Below are 26931 nucleotides of genomic sequence, written 5' to 3' on the forward strand. Positions count from 1 at the left end.
GGCAAATTGTTTAACCACTCAGGTAAAAATGGATTAATACCATGTGAGGAGAGGCATCCGGTTTTCAAGAAAGGGAATCGTGAGGTGGAATTCCCACTGAACCGAAATAGAATCAATGAAGGAGGTATCTCTCAGAAAAAGTAATTGGTAAAAACAGACGAAAACAAGACGAGATGAAATTAAAAGAAGACTTAAATCAGCTGGAGGCTTTTCAAAATTAATTAAAGTAGTAGCTGGAAAATTTCCAGAGTGGTCTAAGAGATGACATGCAGGCAGAGATGAAATCTCTGCTTGAGCCACAAACACAGAGTATCCAGACAGATTAGGAAGCCCTGTGGCAAAACAGATCAATGAGATGACTGACAACACAACTCCTGCAGGCTAGAAAGTTTTCAAAGAAGTAGGTAAGCCAGGAAAGTTGGAACTAACTTGGCACTTGCTGACTTAGAGGAGCTATGCCAAGAATATAAGGAGCTGGGGAAGTAAACTGGAGGGACGCAGACAACTGTGGAAGTCTGATGCCTGGAAGTGTCTTATGCCATTAGAAAAGCCAGAGTAAGATTCTTGCCTTTTTTATCATTATTATTTTTACAACATATACAAATCTGAACACCATTTGAAAATGACCAATATACAGGAGTTTGGACTATCTCCAGCTCAAAGACTGCATCTTTGAAAGAAAAGCTTCCACCAAGCTGATCTCTCTCAGGCCAAAATGAAAACCCAAATGAATAGAAAGGTGTACAGAAAATGCTGAGTCTAATAGCCAGCTCTAGTGGCTCAAGTTAGATGGTACTGAAGAACAATACCTGCTCTTCTTCCTCACCTTACCAAAAAGGATATAACCTTCCAAGAAGTGGTCACTAGAGAGATGATTGAAACTGGTCCCCCTCCAGTCCCATAGTGGTACTAGGCATGGATCTTCTAAACAAGCTGAGCCGGGACAAAGCATCATCAATCTTTTATGAAAAAGCTCTGCCCAGTTTGGGAAAGAGAAGACACTGAGCTGACCATGATCTTTGTTCAGATCTGGGCAACCTGAAAACAGTAAATGGGAACTTGATTGCTAAGTGTCTAATAGCACTTGCACAAAAATAATGGGCACTGGATCAACGTAACAGGTTTTAGAGGGGCCTGCCAATAAAACTAGGAAAAAAGATTATTCCAGACCAAATCATCTGTTTGGTCTTAAAGAGAGATAATGGATGTCACCATGTAATCATGCGGATGACAGACATGCACGGCAGAGCAGCGTTAGAGCTCAGGAACTGAGTTCCTTTTGGAACAAGCTTCCTCCAGACGCATCTGTAGTCTTCTCCCTCACCAACAGGCATTTGGTCCATTGGAGAACAGTTAGTCTGAAGTAAAACCTACAAAGTAAGTAGTGTGACACTCTACAAATCCATTCCTAGTGGGCCATACTGCTTGCTAATGTAGACATAGTCACTGATGGGTGGAAGAATCTAATGCAAGTTTAAGGGAAACGAGGTTTAGAAACTGTGTCTCTGGACATGAAAACTAGAGCATGAAAACTAGACAGTCAGGACAAATTAGGAGCAGTTTGGATTTCACTATGGGTATCAGCTGTGATGCAAATGCCAAGAAAGTTGTCTTACACTTTCAAGACAAACAAATGCTTTGTAGACAAGTGTTTTCTAGAAATCAGCTTGAAATGCCTATAGGAGTGGAAACAATTATCACTGTTTCTTGCTGGCGTAGCCTTTCAGCCAAGATAAAATGGAGTGGCTGATACCCACCATGCAACTAGGCTCTTGGGAGTCTTACCAGCTAAGTCTCTGCAAAAATAGGAAGCAATACATCTAGTAAATATTGCCATAGAAGGTGATGCCAAGCTCCAAGAATTTCTGTTGGACTTGCTAAAGCATGACATTGTGCATTTAGACAAGGAACAGCAGAATAGTCCCAGGTCTCTCCGGACTCAGTCACTCTTCTCACTATCAGTCAAAAAACTGCTTCACTGAGCACACAAAAGGGGAAAAAAGCAACACAGCTCAGCAACAGCTGGTATTAAGTGGAGGAGGGAGAGGGAGGAGAATCACCGAGAAGATGTATCAGGAATGAATAATTGAATCTTTAAACAATCCCTGGTGGCAGCACTATGGTCTGTATAAACTACAGAAAATTGTATTCAAGTAAACATCAAAGGATTCCTCCCTGACAGGAGTTAATACTCTATTTTCCATAGCAAGTTCAGGTTTCCCATGCTCTACCTTAAAATAGGTACTATTAGGTGAAAAATGGATATAAACTTTGCTCCTGCATCTGGGCATAAACCACAACAACGTCAAGCCATGGCTTTTGACTTGTACAACAGACCTACCACATTTCAGCGGTTACGGAAGCAGCGTTCTGTAAGGAGTTAATCTCTCTTGGCCTGTTCATTACACCTGGTTGATACCCTGGGCCATGTAAAAAGCTTGTGACAGGAACTGGCACATTGACATGTCATCTGTAGGAAGTTCAAGTTTAAGAAAGCGGGTGATGGACCAATCTGACATAGGTAGATTGTTATGCTGAAGTGACAGACATCATCAAAATAATTGTAAGAAACAAACTTTTCTATGGAACCTAACAAAAGAAACAATAAAAGAATATCACATCAAAAATGGACACATAGCCACACTTGAGCAGAAGCTGAACCACAGCTGCCAAATGGTTTCTGTAGAGATGTTTACAGCAAATCTGGTGGGGAGATGGAGTGAACTTTCACTGATGGTTAACTGGGAGGAGAGAGAGCTAAAAAGAGCAGAAGGAAAGTGAAGGAAAGTGAAGACTCCACTCACAAAAAGCATGAAGAAAGAAAGTCAAGACAGACCTTTTGTGTACGAAGCTGGAATGAAGAAGACTGGATCACAGAACAAAGAAATGATGTTTCAGTTCTAGTCTCTGTGTCTCTGCAAACAGGTTTCCTAATTGCTCAAATCGGAATGGAAGAAGAACAAAATATACCCTTCATACTATGTTAGTATGATTAATTCTGATTTCTGTGTCAGCAGCAATGCTTATAAAAAGTGTGTTCTTTAAATGCCTCCTTTAAAAATGAGAACCTACATTTTTTCAGCATGTGAAGGTGCAGTTACAGGTGAAAATATACAAAATATAAATATACAAATATGAAAAAAAATACAATTAAAAATCCTGGGCCTTAGGAATCATAAAATATCATTACAGAATAGCTAACATGGTTTTGCATGTTTAACTTAAGGAACACATTTTCGGGTATCATGCGTGTTATAAGGAATCCACCTGGCGAGGGAAAAAACATCACTATTCTCAATTGTGTCTAATTACCAAATAGTGAAGACCAAAATCACGAGTTACTTGAAAATTTAAGCCAGATCAACAGCTCAACTGACTTCAAGCAGAAAGCATTTGCTCTGCACTTCTAAAAACCAGCCCCAAAATATCTCAGACTGAGCATTTAAATATCCAGGCAACCAAAATCAAACAAATGTTTTGGAAATGTCCCGATTCCTCATCAGAAACAGTAGGAAATGGTGACATGAAAAGCGTCTTCAATAAGGATCAGTTAACACTTTCTAATCATAGACCAAGTGATGCAGATGAAGAGAAATGATGATTTCAACTGATGCAAGCTCCTAAAATACAATGGCACTTCTGAAATTTTTACATAGATATTCTTTATCTTCAGAACAAATGTTTCTAAATTCATAATGCAAAACAAAAAATAAAAACATGCTTGTGTTGATAATAAGCCACAGTCGGCCTCCTCCCCAAACAGCTTCAGTAAGCCTTCAGGCACACTTTTACACTTACAAAGGAATATCTAAAGCAGCATATCTGTCACACAATCGCACACACCTAGCCTGACGGTGTGTGTATGTTCAAATCTGAGAGCTGCACTAGCATATAAAAAACACTGCATGCAAAGTAAGCTCATATTTGTGCATCAGTAACTACTGCCTTTAGCCCTAATCCTGCAAAAAATTATGCACCTACTTAACTTTATGCAGCAGGGTCTTAACTCAGCCTTTAACTCAGCTACCTGTGGTAGGGAAAATACATAAGAATTTAAGCATTTTGGGGAACTGGGACATATGAGAAGTAGGTTTCAATGGAAAAATTCATGGCACATAGTGTTAGGTCCTTTTTGATCTGGAGAGTGACAATGAATTCTGGCTACACTCTTAAGAAGGTCAGGCCCTCTGAAAATCATCCAGTCCTTGGCAGTAGTTTAATTACAGAGACCTGGCACTAAAATATGCATACTTTGGCCTGAGGTTTTCAACATAATTTCCAGATCAACTATTCCTTAGGAAGGCTTGTCATATACATAAATCGCTTGAATATCCATGTACTAGATTTTAAAAAAGACATTTGAACGAAGGTTTTTCCACCTATTGTGACTCAACCACAACATATTTTTATACACTTTACATTTCTAGAAGCACAGGAGAACATTTGACTTGGAACATAAATTCAGTTTTCAAACAGATGTTTAACCTACCTGCCAGAAGTCTGCGACAGTAGCAGGGAGAGGGCCCTGGGTGGCAATATATGCAGGGTTTCGGGGGTCATGGTCCATCTGGAATAAGGAAAAAGAACACAGACTGGGTTTATTTAAAAGAAAATCCCTTGCTGTGTTAGAGACAGAAAGTATGTGAGGGCAGAAACAAGGGACTTCCTAAAGAACTGTCATGTTCCTCCATCCTTTATTGGCAAGCAAAGAATTTTATTTCTCTTTTTAAGCTCAGAGGAGAACTTTTTCCACAAAAGACTGATGCTACCAGACGAATATCAGCACACATGATGAGCAATGTCCTATGTCCTCAATATGCAGCGTAAGATCATTTATGGTGGTTGACAAAGGCATTTATTTGAGATCAGTACTCATGGTTTCATAGCAACCTAGGAGCCATTTGAAACATTTTTCTACACTGAGTGTTAAGAATGCTCCACACATCTAAATATGTTCTCCATTTCCACCGTGCCAGTCAAGGGCACATGTAACTGAAAAACAGCAAAAATGGGGAACAAATTCAGTTTCTGGCTTTTTCTGGTTAGCTGATTTATCTAAATGCATGGATTTGGCCTCAATAGAGGAAGTTCTGCTTAAAGACCTTAATTATTACATTTAATTCAAGGAGCAGAAAATTCACTGAGCAGAAAAAATAAAGAATCTAAGAAACAAAGCCATCAAGAGTAAATAGGATTAGTGTGTTACAATGAATGTTTTCGAACTGATGGGTGGTTTTCTTGGTTCTAAATCTTAGGACCCATTCTGCTGAAAAAGAAGATCTGCTGATAGGATTAAAAAACAAACAAACTCATTCTAACCCTGAACTGGGCAAGACAAAACTTTGAACATAAAGAAAAGAGACCCAGTTCAGCTCTCAGATGTGTGGGTGTGACTCAGTGACACTGAAGTCGGCGAGAGTTAACTTGTACCCATGTAGCTGAAGGCAGAATTTGTCCCAATACACGACTCTGTTCTATAAGTAAAGATCTGAATAAGAATGAATGTGAGTCACATTTGCATTAACAAGCATCTACTGAATTTATTCATAGCCTAGCAAAATTTTCAGTGATGGTACATGTCAGCGTAAAAGAAGGCACCTCATAATTATGTGCAACATAAAAGAGGGAAGAACCATAAAAGAACAGATGTAAGTTATTCTAACAGAACAACAATATGATGAATGTTGCAAAAAGGAGGAGAATACTTTTATGTTTCTAATTTTCTGATGTATAATTAAGCTGGACTTAATATTAAAACTCTCCATGACAACACAACACAGGTAAAATGAAGTCACTGAATCCATTTAGAATAAAAGCTTACTTCTGATTCACCACTCACAGTTATAAAAAACCTTGAACAGGATGTCTACAATACCATCATTTTATTCTGAGCTTCATTGAGATGCTTCTCTTATCAGCAAATAACTCTTCACAACAAGGAATTGCTCACAACAAATTTCAACGTTGCTTTCTTTGCTTTTTGACAAAAGCAAGTCTGATAGCAGGACATTTACTACTGTGAGTATTTTGAGATCAGGGAAAAACTAGCTTTCTTCAGAAAGCAGTATTATAAAAAAAACCCTTAGGAACCATTTCAAAATGGGCAACTTTTGTTTTTGTAAGAACTGAGACACTGAGCTAAACACAGCTGAAAGCAACAGCAAATGTGATTAAGCAAAGGCAGCCTTAAAGGTTGGGGTTTTTTTTCTCCATTATGATTGAAATAATTTCTGTTGTTTTGTTTTCAATTCCACAGAGATCTATAGGATTTAATCATATGCTTCAATGTTTTCCTATGCTGGAACTAAAAATCTTAGCTCAGAAAAATCAATCTGCACTGAGGAGGACTTCCTACTCCCAGTGGAAACTGTTGTAGGCTGCATCCACCTGAAAATGATATCACTCGTCTAACAGGCAAGAGCCTGACTTGGAAATGTAACTGACAATGAATACACCAAACTTTAGAAAAATAATAATTTACTCTGAATTTCTTCTTAAACTAAATCCTTTCGTATGTAGACATGCCAGAAAACAAAGGCAGAAAAAAATCAAGGATGATGCAAATAGCGCTGTCATGGAGGAAATGCTTCTCAACATTCAGCTGATAAATCAGGAATAGGCCAATCTTGGCATTTCAGCATTAATCAACCTCTGTCACAAAGGTGCTGTTGGGACGTGGCAAACATTACAATAAGCACAGAGTAGTGAAGTGTATCAGCAGTTTAACAATAATACAAAAGACAATTACAATTATTACATTCCAAGCACATTGTGTTGCACAGAAAACAATTATGAGCAGAAATTCTTCTTGCTTAGAGCAAATAGAAGATGGCAGAAAGCCCTATCACACTATTAAATGATCTTTAACTGAACAAAAATAAGAGCAAAGATTAAACTAATTAAAAAAAAGTTCCCAGTTTCATCAATTTTCTATTATATGTACTGTTTTAAAGGCCACATATTTCAAGAAAAGTGTGAAAAATCACTACTCTAGTCACATTCAATTTAATGTGAGTAGGTGACTGCAAGGGATGGTTCTTGAATGTTTTTGTTATGTTCTTTTTTATTCTCTCAAGGTCACCAAGAACACTAAGGGCATCTTAATCTATCAAAGTTAACAAAAGTTTGAATAAAGAAATAAAGTCAGTAATGGGTTTTAAACTAACTAATCAAGGATCAAGTAAAAGGCTTTTTTTTTACGTCAGTAGTCATTATCTTCTTTCAAGGATCCCTTAGATTTCTCACTTCACGAAAATAAAACAGAAAATGTATTCTCCAGAGAACAATAAGAGAGCAGCAGGCTCCATACTATCAAGTATTAAAACAAAAATCGACTGCTTGCTAACATTTTACATCAGAACAACTTTCAGAAATCACCCTAATAGTAATTCTTCAAAACCACCAAGATTTTTCCCTCTATGTCCCCATCAAAGCACAAAGTTCACAAGGCTTATATCAGAACTGGATCGAACAGCCATTTTTGGAAAGAAAAAGCTGCAATTATTACAACTGTTCTGCTATGGCGGAATTCTCGTTTTCTGCTGCAGTACAACAAAGGCCAGTCTGCTGATAATGTTTCAATCTATTTTTCTGTGATTTTGTATTAGGGAAAGAAAGGGATCAAGGATTACTATAACTGACCACGCAATTGACTGTGGTGATTTCCATCACTACCAATATCAAAAGCAAATGGAAACAAAAAGGAGGAGCATTCAGATTTCTTGTTGGAAAAGAAAAAATACAGAAAACTTTAGTGGCACAACTTGTGTTTTTCTACAGGGCTTTGTAATATAAGTTGACTTACAGTATCTTAGAGTAGGAACATATATAAAGAACAGAGTATCACAATTAGTTGCACCTTTGTTAAATTAATATCAGACCACAATTCCAGCCTTGGTTTACTAGAGAATAAAAGCTACTCCTTTAGTTTTTCCAGAGTTCTACTATCCAGTTTCCTTATCCTAGCACTTTGCAAGGATTCCCTGAAGAACTCTGAACATTGTTGAGTTTTTAGATAGAGATCATGCTGCTGTTTGATGTCACTGATAATGCTGATGAAATACAGCAAAATCAATACATTCCGGGAGTAAATCCTCAAATTTATTTATTTGGACTTAAAGAGTGGTCCATATGGATTCTTGTTAAGTAGTCTTCTAAAACTGTAAACTGAAGTAAAAGTGTCAATAGGCATCAATGACCATTTTGAAATCTCACGTAAATGACACACCGATTCATTCCTGCCCTTTACCTTTCCTCTCAGCTTATCAGATCCTTACTTTCCACACGGAAAGATGCTGGGTCTTACTCACACCATATTTACCTTGATATAAATCCTCTGAGTTCAGCTGAAATATTCCTAAATTGTATGAGATCAGAATGAGATCCAACGTAGACCAAATATAATGGAAAGAAAGTTGAACTCAAAATTCGTATGGATTCAAGCTACTGTGTAGCTTCCAGATTTAATGTGTTTATAATACCATAAAATCTATTTCATGCATGTATTTATTACACAGACAGTCTCTAAAAGTAAAAAAGTGTATTTGTTGTTGTAAAAGAAAGCATATCCAGCAAATGTAGATGAACTTTGTAATCGCATTCATCTCAGCATTAAAATCAGAAAGGTAGACTTGTCCTCATCTTCCTGTTTGAGTTAAAATTTAGAACAATTTTAAAATCCTTCCTTTAAAACCCCTAATGGAATGAAAGAAGTAAATCTGGTTGTGAATGCCATTATGAATTTCAGAGTCTATTCTTGGTGATGAAATCTGTATGCTGTGTTTGAACAAACTGTCATGCTAATGACATTCCTCAGTCTGGTGTCTTCAATAATAAGCAAACTGAGTTTTAAATGTAGTTGATGGGATTTTTTCTCTCTCAGACACCCTATGAGGAAAAACAGAATTCCCATTTACTTTCATGACCTCTGATTTAAAAGCAAAAATTGCACATTATTTACTACTGGATGATTTTCTCGAAATTTAATGAGGACTAAGTACAAATATGACAGATGTAATTATCACAGTTTTATTCTGCACAGTCAGGGTCTTCTTGTGCTGTAATTGCAAGCCTTTCATTCAGCTGCCGATAGCAGAGTTATTATCATAGTACTTTATGTTATTTCAGAGAGGAGGGAAACAGATTTCTACCTCACTTTTACCCTGCAAATTTATCCTAAGGACTCATTTTGCCTGGCCTCATGCTACAGTGAAATTAAAGACCTACGGCAAGAACTTGGACTAAATCTTTGCTGATTCTCCTCACCCACCCCCAGCCGTGGTGAGGCCATCAATCTAACCCCAGTTTTCACAACATAAGGGAGGGAAAGGAGGTCTTGAGGGGGGTAGCATTTTTTAAAAGGAAGAAACATGTGGGCAGGTGGCCAGCTCATTGTCTAGCACAGGGATTTTTTTACGGTGTACTGCTGCACTCATTTAGACTTAAGTTAAGGTTGAGTGAGCCCCAGCTGGAGACTGGACCACTGACCCAGAAGCTGGAGATACCCAGCGACATGTACACGACTGGAAGCCTCCCTTTCCGAAGCTCAAATATAATTACTTTATTTTACACTCTTCCCCCACCAGACAGCTCACACGCGCAGGGAGGGAAAAGCCTCTTCTAGTCAGTTCAGACCATACTGATCCTGTGCTATTAATGCCCGTCTTGCAGCTCACTGCAGTGCTCACTCCTAACCCAAGCGCTGCAAGGCGCGAATGCACCAGGAACATCACTGTATTGACATGATAATTACTGAGGTTATTTAAGTTGAAAGGCAGCAGTCTGAAGGAAAGAAATGGTAGGATTTTTGCAAGAGCGAATAAAGGGAGACTTCCTGATAGTCCACATCCACTGTACACTTACACAGACGTTGATTAAACGTGTGTCTGCTAACAGAAAAGATCTCAAATAGACAGCACTAGGAACAGCATGTATGGCCAGCTCAGGCTGCAATAGCTGTACAGCCACAGTAAATGCTGCAGAATCAAGTGTCCAATATAATATTCCAGTAGGCTTCGGAGGTGGGGAGAACAGACACTGAATGTCTCTGCCACTCCTATATTCTACTTCATGATACAAAACCTATACCAGATTAACAAACACATTTACGCTAACCTGAAGATATTTAATTTGTTTTGAAATGAAACAATTTGCAAGGAATCTTTCCAAACTATGGGCTTGCAAAGTAGTGATTTCCTCCTACCAACCTCCCACTGCATCACCTTCAGGAAACACACATTTTATCTATTGCTTTCAAAATAGCAAAATGACTATTGACTTAGTGAAATGAACCCACAAAACCATCTGGAGCATCTCCTTCCTCGGAATAACAGGTCGTCTACACAGTAGGGTCCCTATCCTACCACGAAGAAGTGGAACTCAAGAGCTTTTCTTGGCAGTTTTTCATGGCTATGCAAGATACTGGGTGCTTGTCCCAATCCAATGAAACACTTGTGCACCCCCTTATCTCTGGGCATAGAAATATTTCTATAAGAAGTATAGAGACAACCATAAGAATTTTTGCTTCATCAGTGTGACTTGTTTTATTGAACAAAACTCTTGAGTCTGGGAAATCTACAAAAAATAAATACCTTCTAACCTTGCAGAAGAAAATACCCTTATTAAGTGCTGGATGGAAAGGCAAGATTACAACCCCCTGTAAAACCAAGAGAGTTAAAGCTGTGGAAGCAGAGATCCTCTGCCTGCATTAGCTTCGGGCATCCTGACAAAGCAAATCTCCTCCCAGTTATCTCAATGGGATATCTTGGTCTTGTCTCTCCAACCCCAACACTACTTTATAATACTCTTCAGTGTAATTAAGGGAATAGATACATTATAATCCAGAACTACAATTGCAACAGGCATATACACACATGCAAGAATTTACCCCTTCCCCAACCAATTTTGTATACTAAAAACAGTGAGCTGTGTCTACATAGACTTTTGGGCAGGTTGCAGAAGCCCATCTTCGTTATTCGGTAAAAACACAGCATCTGTACTGCTGCCAACGCTGAACCTGGCTTAGCACTGTCTACAGATGCTGTAAATCCATTTCTGCACCATGTTGTAGTCACGCGAATTACAACCAAGCTCTTACAAGAATACAATATCTCACTTCCAGTTAACACCTCCCACTCCTGTGCTTGCCACAAAACCTCTCAGCTTCTACTATCAAACTAAGGTTTGACCAAACATAACTCACCGAATGTGCCCTGAAGACAGGCAAACAGAGCACTGAAGCCCTGGAGCTGGACCTCTGTGCATGACTTTACAAGCAGGATACATATTCCTTGAAGCACTAAGTTACTCTGATCTCCTGATACCAGGCCAGCTAGAGCTTGGTCTAGTCAGAGACATAGTTAAAAGTAGTCCAAAACCTGCTTTAATCTGTGTGCATCTGCTCCTGTCCTCTAAAATGGCAGCTGGCAATTCCTGAAGTGTGCAGGTGCTTTGGTTTCCCCTCTACCCTAAGCCAAAGCCAAAAGCATCCCAAAGATGTTTGTTGGGTTCTATGTATTTTTTAACTCTTTGAATAAAACATTTTTGTATGTTCAAGGAAATAAAGCTTTTGAACTCTGCTGAAAGTAATAAAAACAAAGCTCAGAGAACAGTTTCTATGTAGTTGTGGGTTTTTTTAAGAAAAAAAGTATTGTCAACAACATTGGAGCGAAGCAGCCTGTAATTTCATGCTGTTGCAAATTGTCAGCTGCCTTGCCCACACAAAGTGATTTAACTGGGGGAGTGATACTCCCCAGGAAAATGAGCCAGTAATGGCATACACAGCCCACTGCAGTGCGATCTAATTCTCCATCCTAAGTTCTTTCTCATAGTTTCCCTACAATAACTTTTTAGTGCCTAATTAATGTGAATAAGAACCATGAGCAAAAGTGACTCCAATAGTAGCAGTCTCATGGAGGTCAAGAGCACAGTACCTTCTTCCCCCTTCAAATGGATATCATGGCACTTCCATTGAGATGCTATGACAGGGCAATGCTACTGGCTCTATCATACCTGTTTCATGTCTAAAAATAGAGACCTTTTCTCCCAATCACCTTTCACAGACGAGAAAGGATGCATATTCAGCTTACGTAGAGTGAGAAAGGGCAGCTGGGCCACACTGGAGTATTCAGAGGCAAAAACTGGGTTGACCTATTTTGCAGTTCGAATGAATACACAGGTGGTAAGGGATCTCGTTCTTGCTTTCAAAACAGCAACCTCAGAGAAGAACCAGGAGAGCTACAGAAACACCGAGCTATGCATCGATAGGGCAACGGAGGAAGAAAGGTAAGAGGAAATATCACTTCCTGATGCAGAAGTTCAGAAGCCTATGGAGCTCAGCTCCCTATGCCTACAGAAACTATTCCTCCTACGACTGCAGCTAGTAGGACAAAGCAAAAAAAGAACAAGCAAGTTTTACCTCCTCAGGGAAGGAAAAGTTCCGCTAAGGGTATATCGTTGAATTTTATAATCCGTAAGTTAATAACATTAAGTACAGAAAACCTGACAGTATTACAGGGTAGAACGATGACTATCTAGTGACTTTTCTTAGTACAGAAACTTCAAGGGTATTGCATGCACATGTAGAAGATTTATTTCTCTTCAGTTTGAAAGGACAGCCTGAGCCATCAGAGTTGTGAGGTGCTCACAATCTGAGCAGTGAGGTGCCTCTATTTAGCATAATTTAACAACAAGGACAGACAGGGAATGACTATTTGGGTTATTTCTCATAGGTTACCGTACTTACAATTGGGCTAGCATTGATGTAGTCTGAATTGTCGTGGCTATTTTCACCTTTCAGACATATCCTGGAATGATCATCTGCAAAGGAGAAAATAAGAGAAGAAAGTTTCTATACAAGTATTCTACCCATTTAAGGTTAAACAAGGCAAAGTCAGATTAATGTGCATTTCAAGGCAGGCAAACGGTAAATATGAGAAAGGATATTTCCTTCTGACTCCCAACCTAGCATAGCCTTGATACAGCCACAGTGTCACAGCCTGACTCAGGAATGAAGCACTAAGATGCTGAGCATCAGAGGCTGAGTATCAGAAAGCATGTCTTCATGAGATGTACCATAATGTGTGACAACCTCTCAGAGGAAAAAGGGGAATCTCTACTGCTCAGGGAGTTTAAGATTTAAACTAGGCAAATCACTAGTAAAAAACATATTATAGAAAACACTCCTGTGTTTGCAGGGTCATGGAAGAAGTAAACTGATGGACTTTGTCCATCTGGCTTCTCTATAAAATGAACATGGAAGTACAGTTGAGAGCTGGACAGTAAGGTAATCTGTCCTGATCAAAACCAGTGCCCTGTGGTGCTGTGCTAGTGATGTGGGGAGACAATATGACTTGGAGATGATTGTGGGAGAGAGAAAATGCCGGTAACAACTGCACCTAAAAGTACGTCTGGAGCATATATAGATACCTTGCACTGCTGCTAATGTAGCTAGTTCAGACACCACTAGTAAAGAAAGCAGCAGCTCTAGACATAGGAGAATTACTCATGTTGTTTGCCCATTGTCAAGATTCTTTTATCACTTTTTAATGTGTATTTTTACTGGTGCTAGCTTAATTGTGTTTAGAGCTGGTTCACCCCAAACTCTTGTCCTTTTTTTTTTTTATTTCAGGACATATGTAAAGAATGGGTTTTATTTGTCTGTATTTAGATAGTGACAATGCAGATGTCTGCTTCTTTTCCAGCTACCTAGATCCACTTTCTGCTAAGAGAAAATAAATATTTCTATGTCATGAATCATCTCATCCCAATTTAGCTGTCTCAAACAGGCCAAGTTGCACTTGAGAAGTGCCTGTTTCTTTCCATTGACTAAAGAAAGAAAGACCAGACCACACACAGATAATTTATGCGAGAGATGTCTAAGTCTACATACGAATCTCTAACAACTTGTACCTGATACATAACCAGCACAACTTATACTTCTCAGCAAACCTACCCTGCACAGCATATTGTGGTGAGAGGTCGTGGAGGTGCCCATTCTGTAACTCTCTACAGTTGAATATGGATACTGATGTTTTGAGAGGATCTTTCCACGAATTACTCAAATAGACAAAATAAGAGTACAGGAATACACCCTGTCCCCCTTTGTATCTTGTCTAGTGGGCTACGACACCTTTATTAACAGCAGAATTCCAAGTTGGCTTTTTAAACCATTAGAAGAACAATAAATGAGTTAGTTACCAACCATTGTAAGTACCACACAGGGAAGTAGAGACAGAGGGTTTGGGCTCTGCTTAGGTTTATTCATCAGTAATATCATGGCAGTTCAATATGCGAGCAAGACAAAGGTGCGCTTGTAGGAGTGTTGTTTATAGTCACTCAATCTCATCAGCAATATTTAACCCACCAAAGTGAGTAACCTTCTCCTGGAATGAGATGAGAGGTGAACAAGTCATGTCAAATGAATGAAGAGCCATTCTTCACTATTCACATAAAATTATTTCTTCTAGTAAGGTTTCAACACAATGGGAGGATGAAGAAAATGAGAAAGGGAACACGTTCATGCACATAACCACTTCCACCTTACTTTGGCACCACTGCACAAAAAACCCCAAAAGAGCTTGTGACATCTGAGATCTTGGGGCTACCCAAGATTTTTTATAGGAAGATTTACAACAAACATTGTCACAGAGTGCTTGAGGAACTACAGCTCTGAAACCTTTTGGCTATGCAAGAGATATGCAGGTTACCTGCACTAAATACGGTCTCTCACCTATCTGAAGCTAAGTAAGCACTCAGGATAAGCCCCATTCATTGGAGAGCAAAAGTGTTTGAACTAATCACCGAAGAAAATGTGTGAAATGTTTTCAAATGGATGAGGGAAAGAGAGCAGACAGTGATTCATCAGTATTTAGCAAACAGCTGTCAGTGTGATTCTCCAGTAAAAGTCAAGTGTCAGATCACTAACTTCAGGATCTTTTTTTTTTTAAAACATAATGTTTTATCCAGACCCTCTGATTTAGTGTGCCATATCATTATCCTGCTGTCTTGGAAGGTTTATCAGAGGGTGAGACATGTTAAGGCTTTGGTAGTGAGAAGGTGGTGAGACTTTGTATTTGCACTCAGAAAAAAAAAAGTGCGCAAAAAAGGTTGTACATGTGTTTTCTGCATATATCAAGAGTTTGCACCCATGTGTGCTTCAGTTGCAGCATCAAGCATTCATATTGACAATGAACAGATTGTGCTTGTCTATGCCTGTTATCACCTCAAAGCTTCTAGGAACTAGCATAACAGCTCTTCAGAAACAGGCAGAAGAAGAAAAAAAAAAAAAAGGATACCATGGACACCAGTTTGTTATGTTAACAATAAGCAACTATGGGGGAAATGCCCAATGTACAAGATTTTTTTTGGTGAACTGCATATTGATTATGTTAGAAGCAAGAAAAGAGAAGCAGGAGAAGCAGGAAATAAAAGGAAGGAAGGGGATGACAGAAAACGAAGATATGTAAGATCAATCTAAAAAGCGAGAAAGAAAGATGAATGAAGAAAGAGGAGAGGAGAGGGACAGTAATAAGGAAGTGAGAGAAAAGACAAATGCTGTTGCTAGCTACCGCAATCTGGCCAAGCTACAGCTAGTCATCATTTCAAATATCTACAATAGGCTGCTGCTGAATGCTGAACTAGTTTGCATTTGCTATTGCTCCAGCCAAGCCACAGCTGAAAGAAAAGCAAAATGTATAGATGAATATGTATGGCAGAGAGATGCTTCCTCAACAAGAAGGCTAGTACTAACCTATAGCTGAGGAGAAACATAGCACAGTTGTATTTTATATACATATAAAATATACAGTATACAATATAAAATATAAATTATGAAGTATAAAGGATAGAGGATAAAGGACAAAATATAAAGCAAACACACATGAGTTTGCAGTATATAAAAACTTAATTTATAGACTGAGAAACCTAAGTTTTGGTGTCTACATACAGATGTCTTCATGTGGGCTAGGTTACAGTTAATGGAGCTTGATTTAGTTGGCTAAACATGAACGTGTACTGTTTGAGAAATGCTGGAGTAGATGAGACATTGCACAAGGAGAACACACATGACACAAGACGTAAAGACTTGTGTGCTATTGGACGAGCAGCTGAAGCTCGCACAGGATATATGAGGGCATCCTAGAGCTATTAATTTCACTGTAAACCAAAGAGCAACTTTTGGCCATTGCAGAGCTCTCTCGATGCCACTGCACTGACTAGCTCTTCACTGGCTGTAATGGGTGCTTTGACACCTGGCTCATATGGAGGCAGCTACATGGAGACACTTAAATTTAGGCATCTTAATCTACGATTTCAGAGAATCATGCCCAGAGAACTTGATTCAATGCCTCAGTGTAGGCTTCTAGTGATATCTGAGATGCCCTAAGGACACTCAGGCTAGCAGCTCCCATAGTGCTTGTGTTACACCTACTAGCTCTGTGTGGGTACCTTGAATACTTCAGGCATCTCAAATGGCACTGGATTCCTGTGTTTAAATGACTGAGTTGAGTGCAAAACGTCGTATCTATCTGGATTATTTAAACAGTGACCAATACTACAGTATTATGCCATCTCACGGTCTTCTATTTATCTCACAGTAGCCCTACGACTTAATTAAGATCTATTACTTTTGTTGTTTTTCAGATGGGGATTGAAAGCTTGGAAAAGTAAGACTCACATCTTACCTAATTCTCTGTGTCTTCTGTTTCCTTTTAGTCAGATACTTCTGAAGAAACAGAACCAACAAACAAAGGCAAACAAGGAATATGGGCGGCTTTGGGTTGTCCGAATCTAGGCATCACACAGCAGAGTGAACCTCACAACTATCAGTCTGGTACATTCTGCCCAGATCATCATTCTCTTCCTTCTAGATTTAGACTTTTTTTTCTTTTTTTCCATACAAAGCACTCTATGGAACTACACTGAAGTAAGAAAGTGAAGAAGTACTGAGGAGCAAAAGTGCAGTCTGATGACTGCAAAGAATCATAATGTGTTGATTATTTTGCCCATAGGTTATCTGCACAAACCAGAGTTCTTCTTAGATCTGAACTGAAATCAAGTTCATTTATGCCAGAGCACTATTTGTACATGCATTACTGATACGGATCATGCACACACCCAGAGCAAGTACCCTCTGCTCAGGCAGTCCCGTCGTCAGCACACAAACCTCAGAGCTGGGGGCACACTCTGCCCCTAAATACTTTGCTTTCCTTTGGAGGAAAACCAAAGCACAGAGGTAAGTAGGTTGCTCTAATATATGCCATGACTCATGGGCACAGCTATAGTAGACAGCTTTTGACAGATGACCACTGCAAAAAGTTGTTTGCTAAATTTTTAAAATACCTAGATGTATCTATGGTATACATAAATAACAACATACAGCATTGACCCTATTGAGATGGTTTTATTTTGCAAAGATGCAAAAAGAGAAAATAAAGTCTGGAAAGTTTTTTTTTGGACATCAACAAATAGAGCTGCTCATGTGTTCATACGGAAAAAAGGTATCCCATTGCACTGAATTATAGCAATCTGCTTGTTGGTTGGATAAAAGGATGCAGTTTTGTTAATCGAGAAGGTCCAAGTTACTTCAACAGGCAGAATTTTTTTAACTAATAATTCATTAAGTGCAGTGTCAAGGTGTTCTGCTACCAAGTATTTGAAAAGCTGTTTGTAAATAGAGAAGATAGATATAAAACTATGATAAAATTGTGAGATTAAAGATAACGTTAATCTAGAAATTAGTTATATAATCAGCAAAAAATAAAATTGTATTGTTTTAAGACTGCTTAAGAAACGAAAATGCAAAGTAAATGCAACATGATATTAAAGCTTCTTTTAAGCCTTCCTAAGGTGAAATCTTTTACATGAACTGGCAATCTTGTTCTACCCTGTCAAGGTGATTATGAATATGAAAGGGGTAAGGAAATGCTAACAAGGCATTACTCTGTGAGAATACTTTAAATGTGGCATAACAACTTTGTAGCATATTAAAACCATATGAGCATTGCTTCTTAATTCATTATGAAGCAAATCTGTGACTTTTTGTTATAGATTTAGTGTCAAACATAGTAAAAAAAAAGTGGGCAAACTGGGCTCTTTCTCATCTCAGTCTAATCTGAGAGTCTACAATAACCATCACCTTATCAAAATTTGATATTGTTTAAACTCTATGCCACACTTTCCACCCATCATCAAAGTAGTTTTAAGGATATAACATGACTGTTTAACAGTGCGTAGCAACTTCAGAAAGTGAGGGCAGGTAATTTTGTGCAATTCAGTCAAAAAGGAAAGCTCCCAGTGCACTAATAGCTATAATAGAAGTTTCCACATTGTCACAAAGCCAAAAAATAGCATTTTGCTCTTGTAAAAGTACTAAGGGATTTTAAATGTGATAAACTACTTCTAATTAAAGCTTCAGATAAATTGCAGCCACCTTGTCCATGTCCAAATACCTTCCCAGGTAGTACCGATTCAGTCTAGACTTGGTGATAGAACAGAAGAATAGGAAGAACAGGCGTAACAATGTGCCATGGAAGAAGCAATGGTAGACACTCGTCAGCTGAAGGTTTATTAGTGTAGGCTGATTCATCCACATGGTACAATATGATAAAAAGAGACAGACTATCTTAGCTCTGAAAATAGTTCAGCTCTCTAGTGTGGTATGACACACAAGCTAAAAATCTCTGCTCTTTAGGACTGCCGCAGCTATGTTACTTCTGGATTCAGAGCTAGAGTTGTCTAGTCTGAGGGTCCCTATCTTATTGCTCATTGTTTCATGCAGACATGTTTCCTACATCAGCTGAATAACCAGCAGCAATATCTGGCAACACCTGTAGCTCCCATGCTGTCTCCAAGGCAGCAACCAGAAACAATCTGGCTTAATTTATGAGCAGGGACTTGGAATAGCTTAAGATGGTCTGACTGTAAGTCCACATTGAAAAGAACACTTTAAGCAGGAAGATTAACTTGGATCAAGACACATTATCACAAAGCAATTTTCACTTCCTGTCATAATGGTTAAATGCTGTTTTTTCAGGATGGAAAAGAGCACGGAAATCTTGCACTCCTTTAACTTTCATGGTGACTTCTTTAGAACTTTTTAAGAGACCTGATCCCAAAACAAATGGAAGTCAGCAAACTGTTGCTGTTGCCCCAAAAGGCTTTCCACCAGCGCCACATTTACTCAGGAGAATTCATATCACCAAACTATCGTACTCCTCTCCTAAGCAGCAAAGTATTGCAAAAAAGCCACTACATAAACAAGAGAGCCAAATACTGCTGAAGCAAATAGGCAAGGACTGATGGGCTCAGTTAAATTATCATGTACTTCCAAAGAATCTTCACTCTAAATCTGGCTCTGACATTTACTTAACGTGTTACCTGTCATTCCTCATTTCCAAAGGAGGAATAGTACTTACTCAAGGCTCTCATAGGGAAAATTAATGTTTTCAGGGCACTTTAAAAATTAAAATAGCTATATACGTTTGCCAAGCTACCCAGCTGGGTTGTGGGCACACTGACTGCGAGCATTTTTGTTGCTGTGGACTGTGCATATATTCTCAGTTTCAGTTTTGTTTCATTGGTTGCTTAATAAAACGTGTGGCCATAGATTACCAATGTAATCTATGAGATACATATATTTGCATAGGAAATATATGCTGCTTTTATTTCAAGCTCAGAAAGGTGGCTGGTTACAGGAAAGAGCAGATTCTAGGAATATAAACACTGGCTGCTTTTTTTTTTCTTTTTCTCTTTTTATCCTAAGCCTAGCACAGAGAGAAGCCAGTTTGCAAGCTTATCCACTAAAGCCTAAAGGGACTCATTCAGTACAGCTGAGTATCTGATAAACAGATCATCTAGCTCTGATTATAGACTGCTGGTATTACTGTTGGATGGACATGCTACCAACTTGTCGAAACACAAGCCAAACTTCTTTCTGTTGAATGGCTACAGATGCCACTCTTGTACAGAAAGTATATTCCAGCACTGAAAAGCACTCTGGCTATTGAATTTCATGAGACAGCACAGCTGCAGCAGCAGTGCTGTGTGACATAGTTATGCATTTTTGTAACATATATGCAACTTATAAGGAGACAAACAGTGTCTGATATGACAACAGGACATGCACCCAGCCCATAGCTGTAGCTAGTTTTCTAGTACACATATAAGCTACTCCATATTCTGTTTGCCTGTCATCTGTAGCTTTCAAATCACTGTGCAAAGGATATTGAGAAAAGCATCAAGAACTTAAAAGGCAATCATCCAAATTAAAGTATACATACATGGTACTACAGTCCGTGAGCGGTTCTTCTGGGTATTTTCCTCCTGCTGTGCAACGGTGGTGGCATTGGGTTCAGCCTGATAAGCACACAGAGCTTCCCACTCCTTCTCCAGACGATTCTTGTTTTTCAGATGATCTTCCATGTAGGACTGGAATTAAAAGAATACTGTATTAAGCACTGACTTAGCTAAGCTCAAAGCTAAACTAAAAGGATGTATCTTAGGAAGGAAAGCACAGGAATCCTGAGCTTTGGGGACAAAACACACTCATTCACTTAAGAGAGTTAACTTTAAGCTTATTTGTGCTATACAAAATGAGAATGCTAACACATACCAGTGCTAACAGAGAAGAAATGCTTGAAACCCTCAGCTACTGAGCTTCAGGAAAAAACTATTTCTTCTTCAGTACCTAGAAAATGTAAGCCCAAATGTCTCAAATGTCTCTTTCATCAGGCAATGAAAAAGAAACAAAAGCCCATTGATAAAAATTACTTACTACAACAACAGCTCACGTCAAACCAAAGGCTTTTAAAACTAGAGTTCAAGCACATATGCAAGTCACAACAATGATACAGCTGTTGAGGAGAATTAAAAACTTGTCAGGCTGAAGTGTCATGGCTCAAGTACCAGGTCATTAGGAACTCGTCCTGCACATGGACTGGCACAGAGAGGGTCTTGAACTGAGAAGGTGCTGTTAATTAATATTAATATATGTTGTTAAAGATCGTACCTGGCATTCAGGAAAGTCAACAGTGTTAGAAGCATCACGAAAGAAAAATTAACTGGCTGTGGCAGGAATGATCAGAGTATATTGGTGCAAGTCTTAAGTTTTTGCAGATCTCCCAAGGCTAGAGATTCAGTACAGCAGTAGATCGAGAATTCAGTTCCAAAGATTCGCCAAAAGTGAACTAAAACCCTATTCCTTCACCCCATGGACCTGAAAATTGGCCAAGCAGGTGAGGGGAAGAGAGCAGAAAGGAGGAGGGGTGGGGAAAACCAGAAATCTTCCCTTCCCTTTAGCATGAAAATTAAGAAAGTGATCACCAGGTACTGTAAGCCTACTTATACAGTCAAATTACCTTTCAGAGTCTGTCATCTTCTCCTACGCTAAGCAACAGAATAATCTCACATTACACCCAGTTCATATTTGTAAATTAAACTCCATACTACCTTTACAAGGTAGGTTGAAGTTAACATCCCTAAACAGATTAAAAAAGGGACAGGCTGTTTAGGGGACAGGCTCGGGGTCTGGCCGGGGGTCAGGAGCAGAGCTGTGGGTGCCTCTGGCCCAAACACCAGTCAAAGCGGTTCTTGCTGGAGCACTCCCCAATACAGCCTAATCTGTAGCAACACTTGTCTGGAAAAAGCTCCTGGAAAGGATTCACTGAAGAGTATAAAAAGCAGTTTAATTGCTTAGAAAACCCTTTTCCATAAACAATCTCTGTTATGTCAAATAGTTCTTCCCAAACATGCTTTAAAGAAGAAAGGCTCTCGTGCCCTCTCAGCAGGTTTAACAGAAGGTGCAAAAAGCTTGCAGCTTGTCTTCCGCCAAATGGGAGCTCTGCTAAAGCTGTCGCTCCGCCGCGCTTCCCACCCCACCGGCGAAGCAGGATCCTGCTCTCTCTTGCAGCTTGAATGGGTTTTGCAGTTACAAAAGAGCCCCTGACACACAGCTTTGTTTTGTGCAGGGTTTGTCGGGTGCGTGCATCTTTACACGAGATTTGTAAATCAAACCTGTTACTGAAAAGCAATTCAAGAAGTGACGCTTCCAGAAAGGGTATTTTAGGGACATAGAAATATATTGCATTAGAAGAAAGGTTTCTAAAGGACATAAAAAATAGTGGTGGCCTAGATACAATCAAAACACCTACTGGGTGATTGCTTCTTTTCTATAATGAAGGAAAAAGCATTGCAGTGGACAGAGCTGTGACCTGACAGATGGGGAGCTGGGAGAGTTGCGCGGCCCCATCGTATGTTAGGGGAGCTGGTCAGCTAACGTGTTCCCAGCCTTCACCTGCAAGTTAACGGGAGGAAACCATCCTCTGAGAGTTTGCTTGTCCTTGCCAAAAGGCTGTTGCTACTGGGGAAAGGAGGGAGGCTAAAGATCCCGTTCGTTTCTCCTAGTAAATCTCTGCCTTGATATGTATACTGAACATAATAAAAAGATAATCCCTCCTGAGCAGAGACTAGTTGGTATATGAGAATTTTTATGAGGCAAAAGGAAAAAATAGCAAAATCACAATACCACTGAGCCAAGACTCCTGGCTTCAGAGAAGCTGTTTAGCATGCAGCAGGCAGAGATCAGGCAATCAAGGACCAGCCCGTAGCATCTTCCCATTTTAAACCACAGTTTTATAATCTGATTCATTTTGACATGCCCATCACCAATGTCCCATAGACTTCAGGGACATTTTATGCAGATATACAGATCCGCCAACACTGAATCTCTCCAAAGTACTGTAAGATTCACGAAGCTGTATGAAAAGGGCCATGAACATTTGATTCCTAAGGCAGGGCTGTACATAGCAAGGAGCTTCCCATTGGCTCCAGCTTGCCTATGCGATGATTTCAAGGATTGCATTTCAAAAAGAAATTTGTTTTCTTTTTAAATCATCAAATGTGACACAGTTAAGGTAATTTGATTGCTTTTAGTGCACATGAATTTTTAAATAACTCATGTCTCTTTAAAAAGGAATACTTTTACTTTTACCTTCCTTTTTCAGGGAATCCTGAGTGTAAAGAGAAATGAATGTTCAAATGAAAACACACTGAAATCTTTACTTTAACCAGACAACCACTTTTCATGTAGTTTCAACACCTGCATCGCATGGATCAGATTCACAGGGCACTTCCTGACAGGTCTTGAAAAGGTGTTTGACTATTTGAACAGGCTTGTGGAAGGCTCTGCACAATATGAACATCTGCTTTACACACGTTTAAAAAAGCTACCGAGAAAGAAGCTTGCTTTAAAACATTCAGGATTCAGACAATTCCCTCAGAGTTAAGTAATCTTTCATTTACAGTCCTTCAGAGCCCCTACGCTCATCCCCATTTTGCTAAACAGAAGCTGAGTGATTTTGAAACACTCTCTTGGGAGCTGCTGGATGTACATTAAATTGAGTGGAACTTCTGATATTTTAGAGATTGTATGTCTACTCAAATCCACTCGTTAATTAGGATGTTTTCATGAGACATTCTACAGCATTTGCCTGGTACAAAAGAAATTCATTACCAACATGTCAAACGCACATGATTTTCCTTGTCCCAAAGCAGCAGGTAAAATAAATAGAGGTTGTCACCACTGTTACTGTAATGCTCCTCAAAGCCTGCTGAAAAAGGTAGAGGTCTGGTCTCACCAATAGGTCCACATCAAGACAAGTCCTGTAATCCCAAGTATATGCTATTATTTAAACAAACACTGTCTGCTTGGACAGATCTCCTGAGGTACCTTAAGTTTCATTAAGTCTTAATTTTCCTTCCCCAGGGCCTCACCTGCAAGGACAATTGGTAGCCCGGTTCATACTTTCTCTTGTGTACACAGCTGAGATGCTCTTGCTACCAGACATGTTATGGGGATAAGAAGGATGCATCGACATTATGTGGAGAGGGGGGGATGTGTTGTCAAATCTATTATTATTGTGTGAGACATGCCAGTCGTAAGGCAAAAGATGAGCTTTCAGCCAGAGGATGAAAAACTGTCCCAGGGACAATGAATCTCTGGCCAAGAGAACCAGTGCCAGTGGCAAATATTAAGACAGATTCAGCGTGCCTGAACACAGACACAAAGACGGAGCACAACAGCCTGCCTCGGCTTTAGTAAAACTTCCTGAGCACTCAGCTGATGTTGTAATATGGTGTCAAACCACTTTGTTTTTCTTTACTTTTTTTTAAATCAAGGAGTGGCATCCAGTACGCGCTCTGTGACTAAATTAAGGTTAACAAATACAACAATTAAATTCTAATTGTCTGGTCAATCTCCAGATACCTTCTTCAGAGATAGTATGGTTTGCATCTGTCAAGATATTTGTTTTAAAAACACGTATTTTATTAGATGATGTTCAGCTATTACAAAAAGCAATTATTTTTGACAACACACTTCCAATATGGTACTTGATTAGACACTCTTTTCACGACTGAGGATGTCTCTTTTAATGAAAAGATGGGCAACTGTTAAATTGACAGGCCTCGACAGGTCTAATCGAATCTCAAATGTCAGCTGAAGAAGTGGATGGGACATTATCTTAATCCTTGTGAACAGTGACCACTCAAATCCACACCTTTCACCTAACAGTGTGAGAGCCACTGCTTTCAAACTGCTGCCTCTTTTTCCAGAGATGCAGAGGGCCAGGCAGTGCCGTAGTGCTTCACTGGGTTCTTCAGAAGGAATCTGGAGAGAAGAGAATTGGCCTTGGCTATTATATAGCAAATTGTGCACTAAATGACCATACTTGAAACAATTTGTTTTGTTATTCTCTCCAACTGACTTAAGTAAAAGCTTTTTTTTTTGCCTTTGTTCCCTGCTAACTTGTAGGCTACATTGTTCTGGCACAGGACACCCCAGCATTTTTGCTATTCTGCTTAAACTTCTTTGTCTTTTTCAATACATATTGCACTGACTACATGTAAGAGGAATACTTTTCTGCATAAATCCAAATTACTTTCAACACAGCACATGATTTTCTCCTTCCTTTTCCTGGCTGAATACCTTATCATTAGTGGCTTCACAGTAAATTTCTCTGTTCCCACTCATATTACTCGCAGTGCTATAGAATTTAGAGATAGAGGAAGTCTACCTGATTACCCATTTCCAGGCCTTCAAATAATGTCGTTTCTTGCACTTTACTAAGAAACTTTCTAACATTTAGGTGGCCTGTATCTAAAGCAGAAGCTTAAAACACTGCTCATTACTATTTGGGACACAAACTGGTCTGAACTATACACTGCATTCCTGGAAATACTCAAATATTTTCAATACGGAATAGCAGTCCTCATATGAGATGGCTTTTTCATAGGGATGCCAATAGTGTTGCTTTTCTATTGCAAACTTAATTTGCTACCCATTGTCACCAATCCACTTATTGCAACCCTAGTCTGCTTACACAGAATATTGCTGTTCTGTGTAATTTCTGCTTGTATATATTTCAGTGTCTTCACAGATCATTCATTAATGGATCTATGCAAACTATAGACATCTCTTCTTGTGAGTCTTTTCTTCAAAGATAGTTTATTTTTTGTATGTGTTTTCAGGTCTAAAGTTTTCAAACTTTTGAATTACTCCTCTGTCATCACTTCTGTGCAGAACTTTGCACTGTGATACCACTTGTAAAAGTCATTGTCACTTCCATCCACTTCCAGATCATTATTTAAAATATTAAATATAACTGGATCTAACAGCAATTCCTGTACTCTGTCAGACACTCCCATACATAGCTTTTGATCATTACTTTTTGTACATCACCCTTTAGCCACATTTCAATCCACATAATTGTCTTCTAAAAAATTGACATTAATTTTTCAATTAACTATTCATGAGACAGTTTCAAGGCTTTATTAAAATCTGGATATTATTACATCTGTTGTTTTCACTTCATCTACTGGTTTTGTAGTTTTAGTTAAATAAAAAGCAATCAAGTTTGTCCAGGCAAGATTTATTCTTTATAAAATTATGCACATTCTTACTCATTGTGCAGCTATCCAATGGAAAGGATGGAGGAGATTAGCAAACACACAAAGGAAAGACTCCAGCCTTCCCCATCCTCTTAAATGAGACCCTCACACTTATCTCCCTTTTATGCCCTTGAAAAATCTCTCACTAGATAATCAGCAATTTCTTTTTTAATATGTGCTCCATTATTTTCTAGGGTTGGAGTCTGGACTCAGGGAACAGTAATAGAAAAGTTCATTTCTCCTCGTTCCTCCTCCCCCTTCCTCTTGTACAAAATTATGATTACTTTATTCTTCTATTTTGGTGCACCCATACTTGTCCAGATCTGCTCAAATAAAGCTCCCTGAGATAAGTGTCACTATTAGAACCCTGAAGCATATTCAGACCACGCAGAGCACCACAATGTTTCTTCACACTTTCTAACGATTTCTCACATCTCCTAACACCATTTCATAGTAATACTGAAGTTACTTGGGGCTCTTCCTTTTTTACGGAAGGTCGGTCTCTCTCTGAGCTGCCATGGTGTTGCAGAGACCAAAGGCTGGGAGCTCATCACACGTGTTTCCATAAAGAATGCTCTCAGTGGTGTCCCAGGTAGAAGACAACATGGGAGCAGAGCCAAACTATGCCCATACCTTTCCTACCTTTCTTCCTTAAGAAAGCAGACCTTAAATAAAGAGAGGATGCACTATCTCAACCCATTTAACTCTTTCGATCAACTAACATGTTAAGAAAATCAGTTTTCTCCAATAGTTATATTTCTATTGAAGCACCATAGATGTTTCTGATGCTCTGATCCAACCAACCTGCAACAATGCAGAGCCTATAGCTGTTACCAAGACCAGCTCCATCTCTGAAATGTCACTCCATAACTGTTGTTAAAAGCACTAGCTTTAGTCCTAACGTGGCAAATCAAGTTTTCAGCATTAACTGTAGAGAAATGTGACTTTATTGGGCTAGTTATGTTGAGTTTATACATATACATACAAAAA

The 26931-nt window shown here is 39.0% G+C and overlaps 1 protein-coding gene across 1 annotated transcript in view; it reads right to left on the reverse strand.

The window, feature by feature from the left end:
- PTPRN2 (protein tyrosine phosphatase receptor type N2) overlaps window positions 1-26931 on the reverse strand; it is a 662435-nt gene that overhangs the window by 40336 nt on the left and 595168 nt on the right. Inside the window, 3 exon segments of the mRNA XM_075022535.1 lie at window positions 4490-4567; window positions 12743-12816; window positions 20277-20424. Of these exon segments, the coding sequence (XP_074878636.1) occupies window positions 4490-4567; window positions 12743-12816; window positions 20277-20424 (300 nt within the window).

This window comes from Buteo buteo, chromosome 2 (genome assembly GCF_964188355.1).
Source record: "Buteo buteo chromosome 2, bButBut1.hap1.1, whole genome shotgun sequence".
Taxonomy (NCBI): Eukaryota; Metazoa; Chordata; class Aves; order Accipitriformes; family Accipitridae; genus Buteo; species Buteo buteo.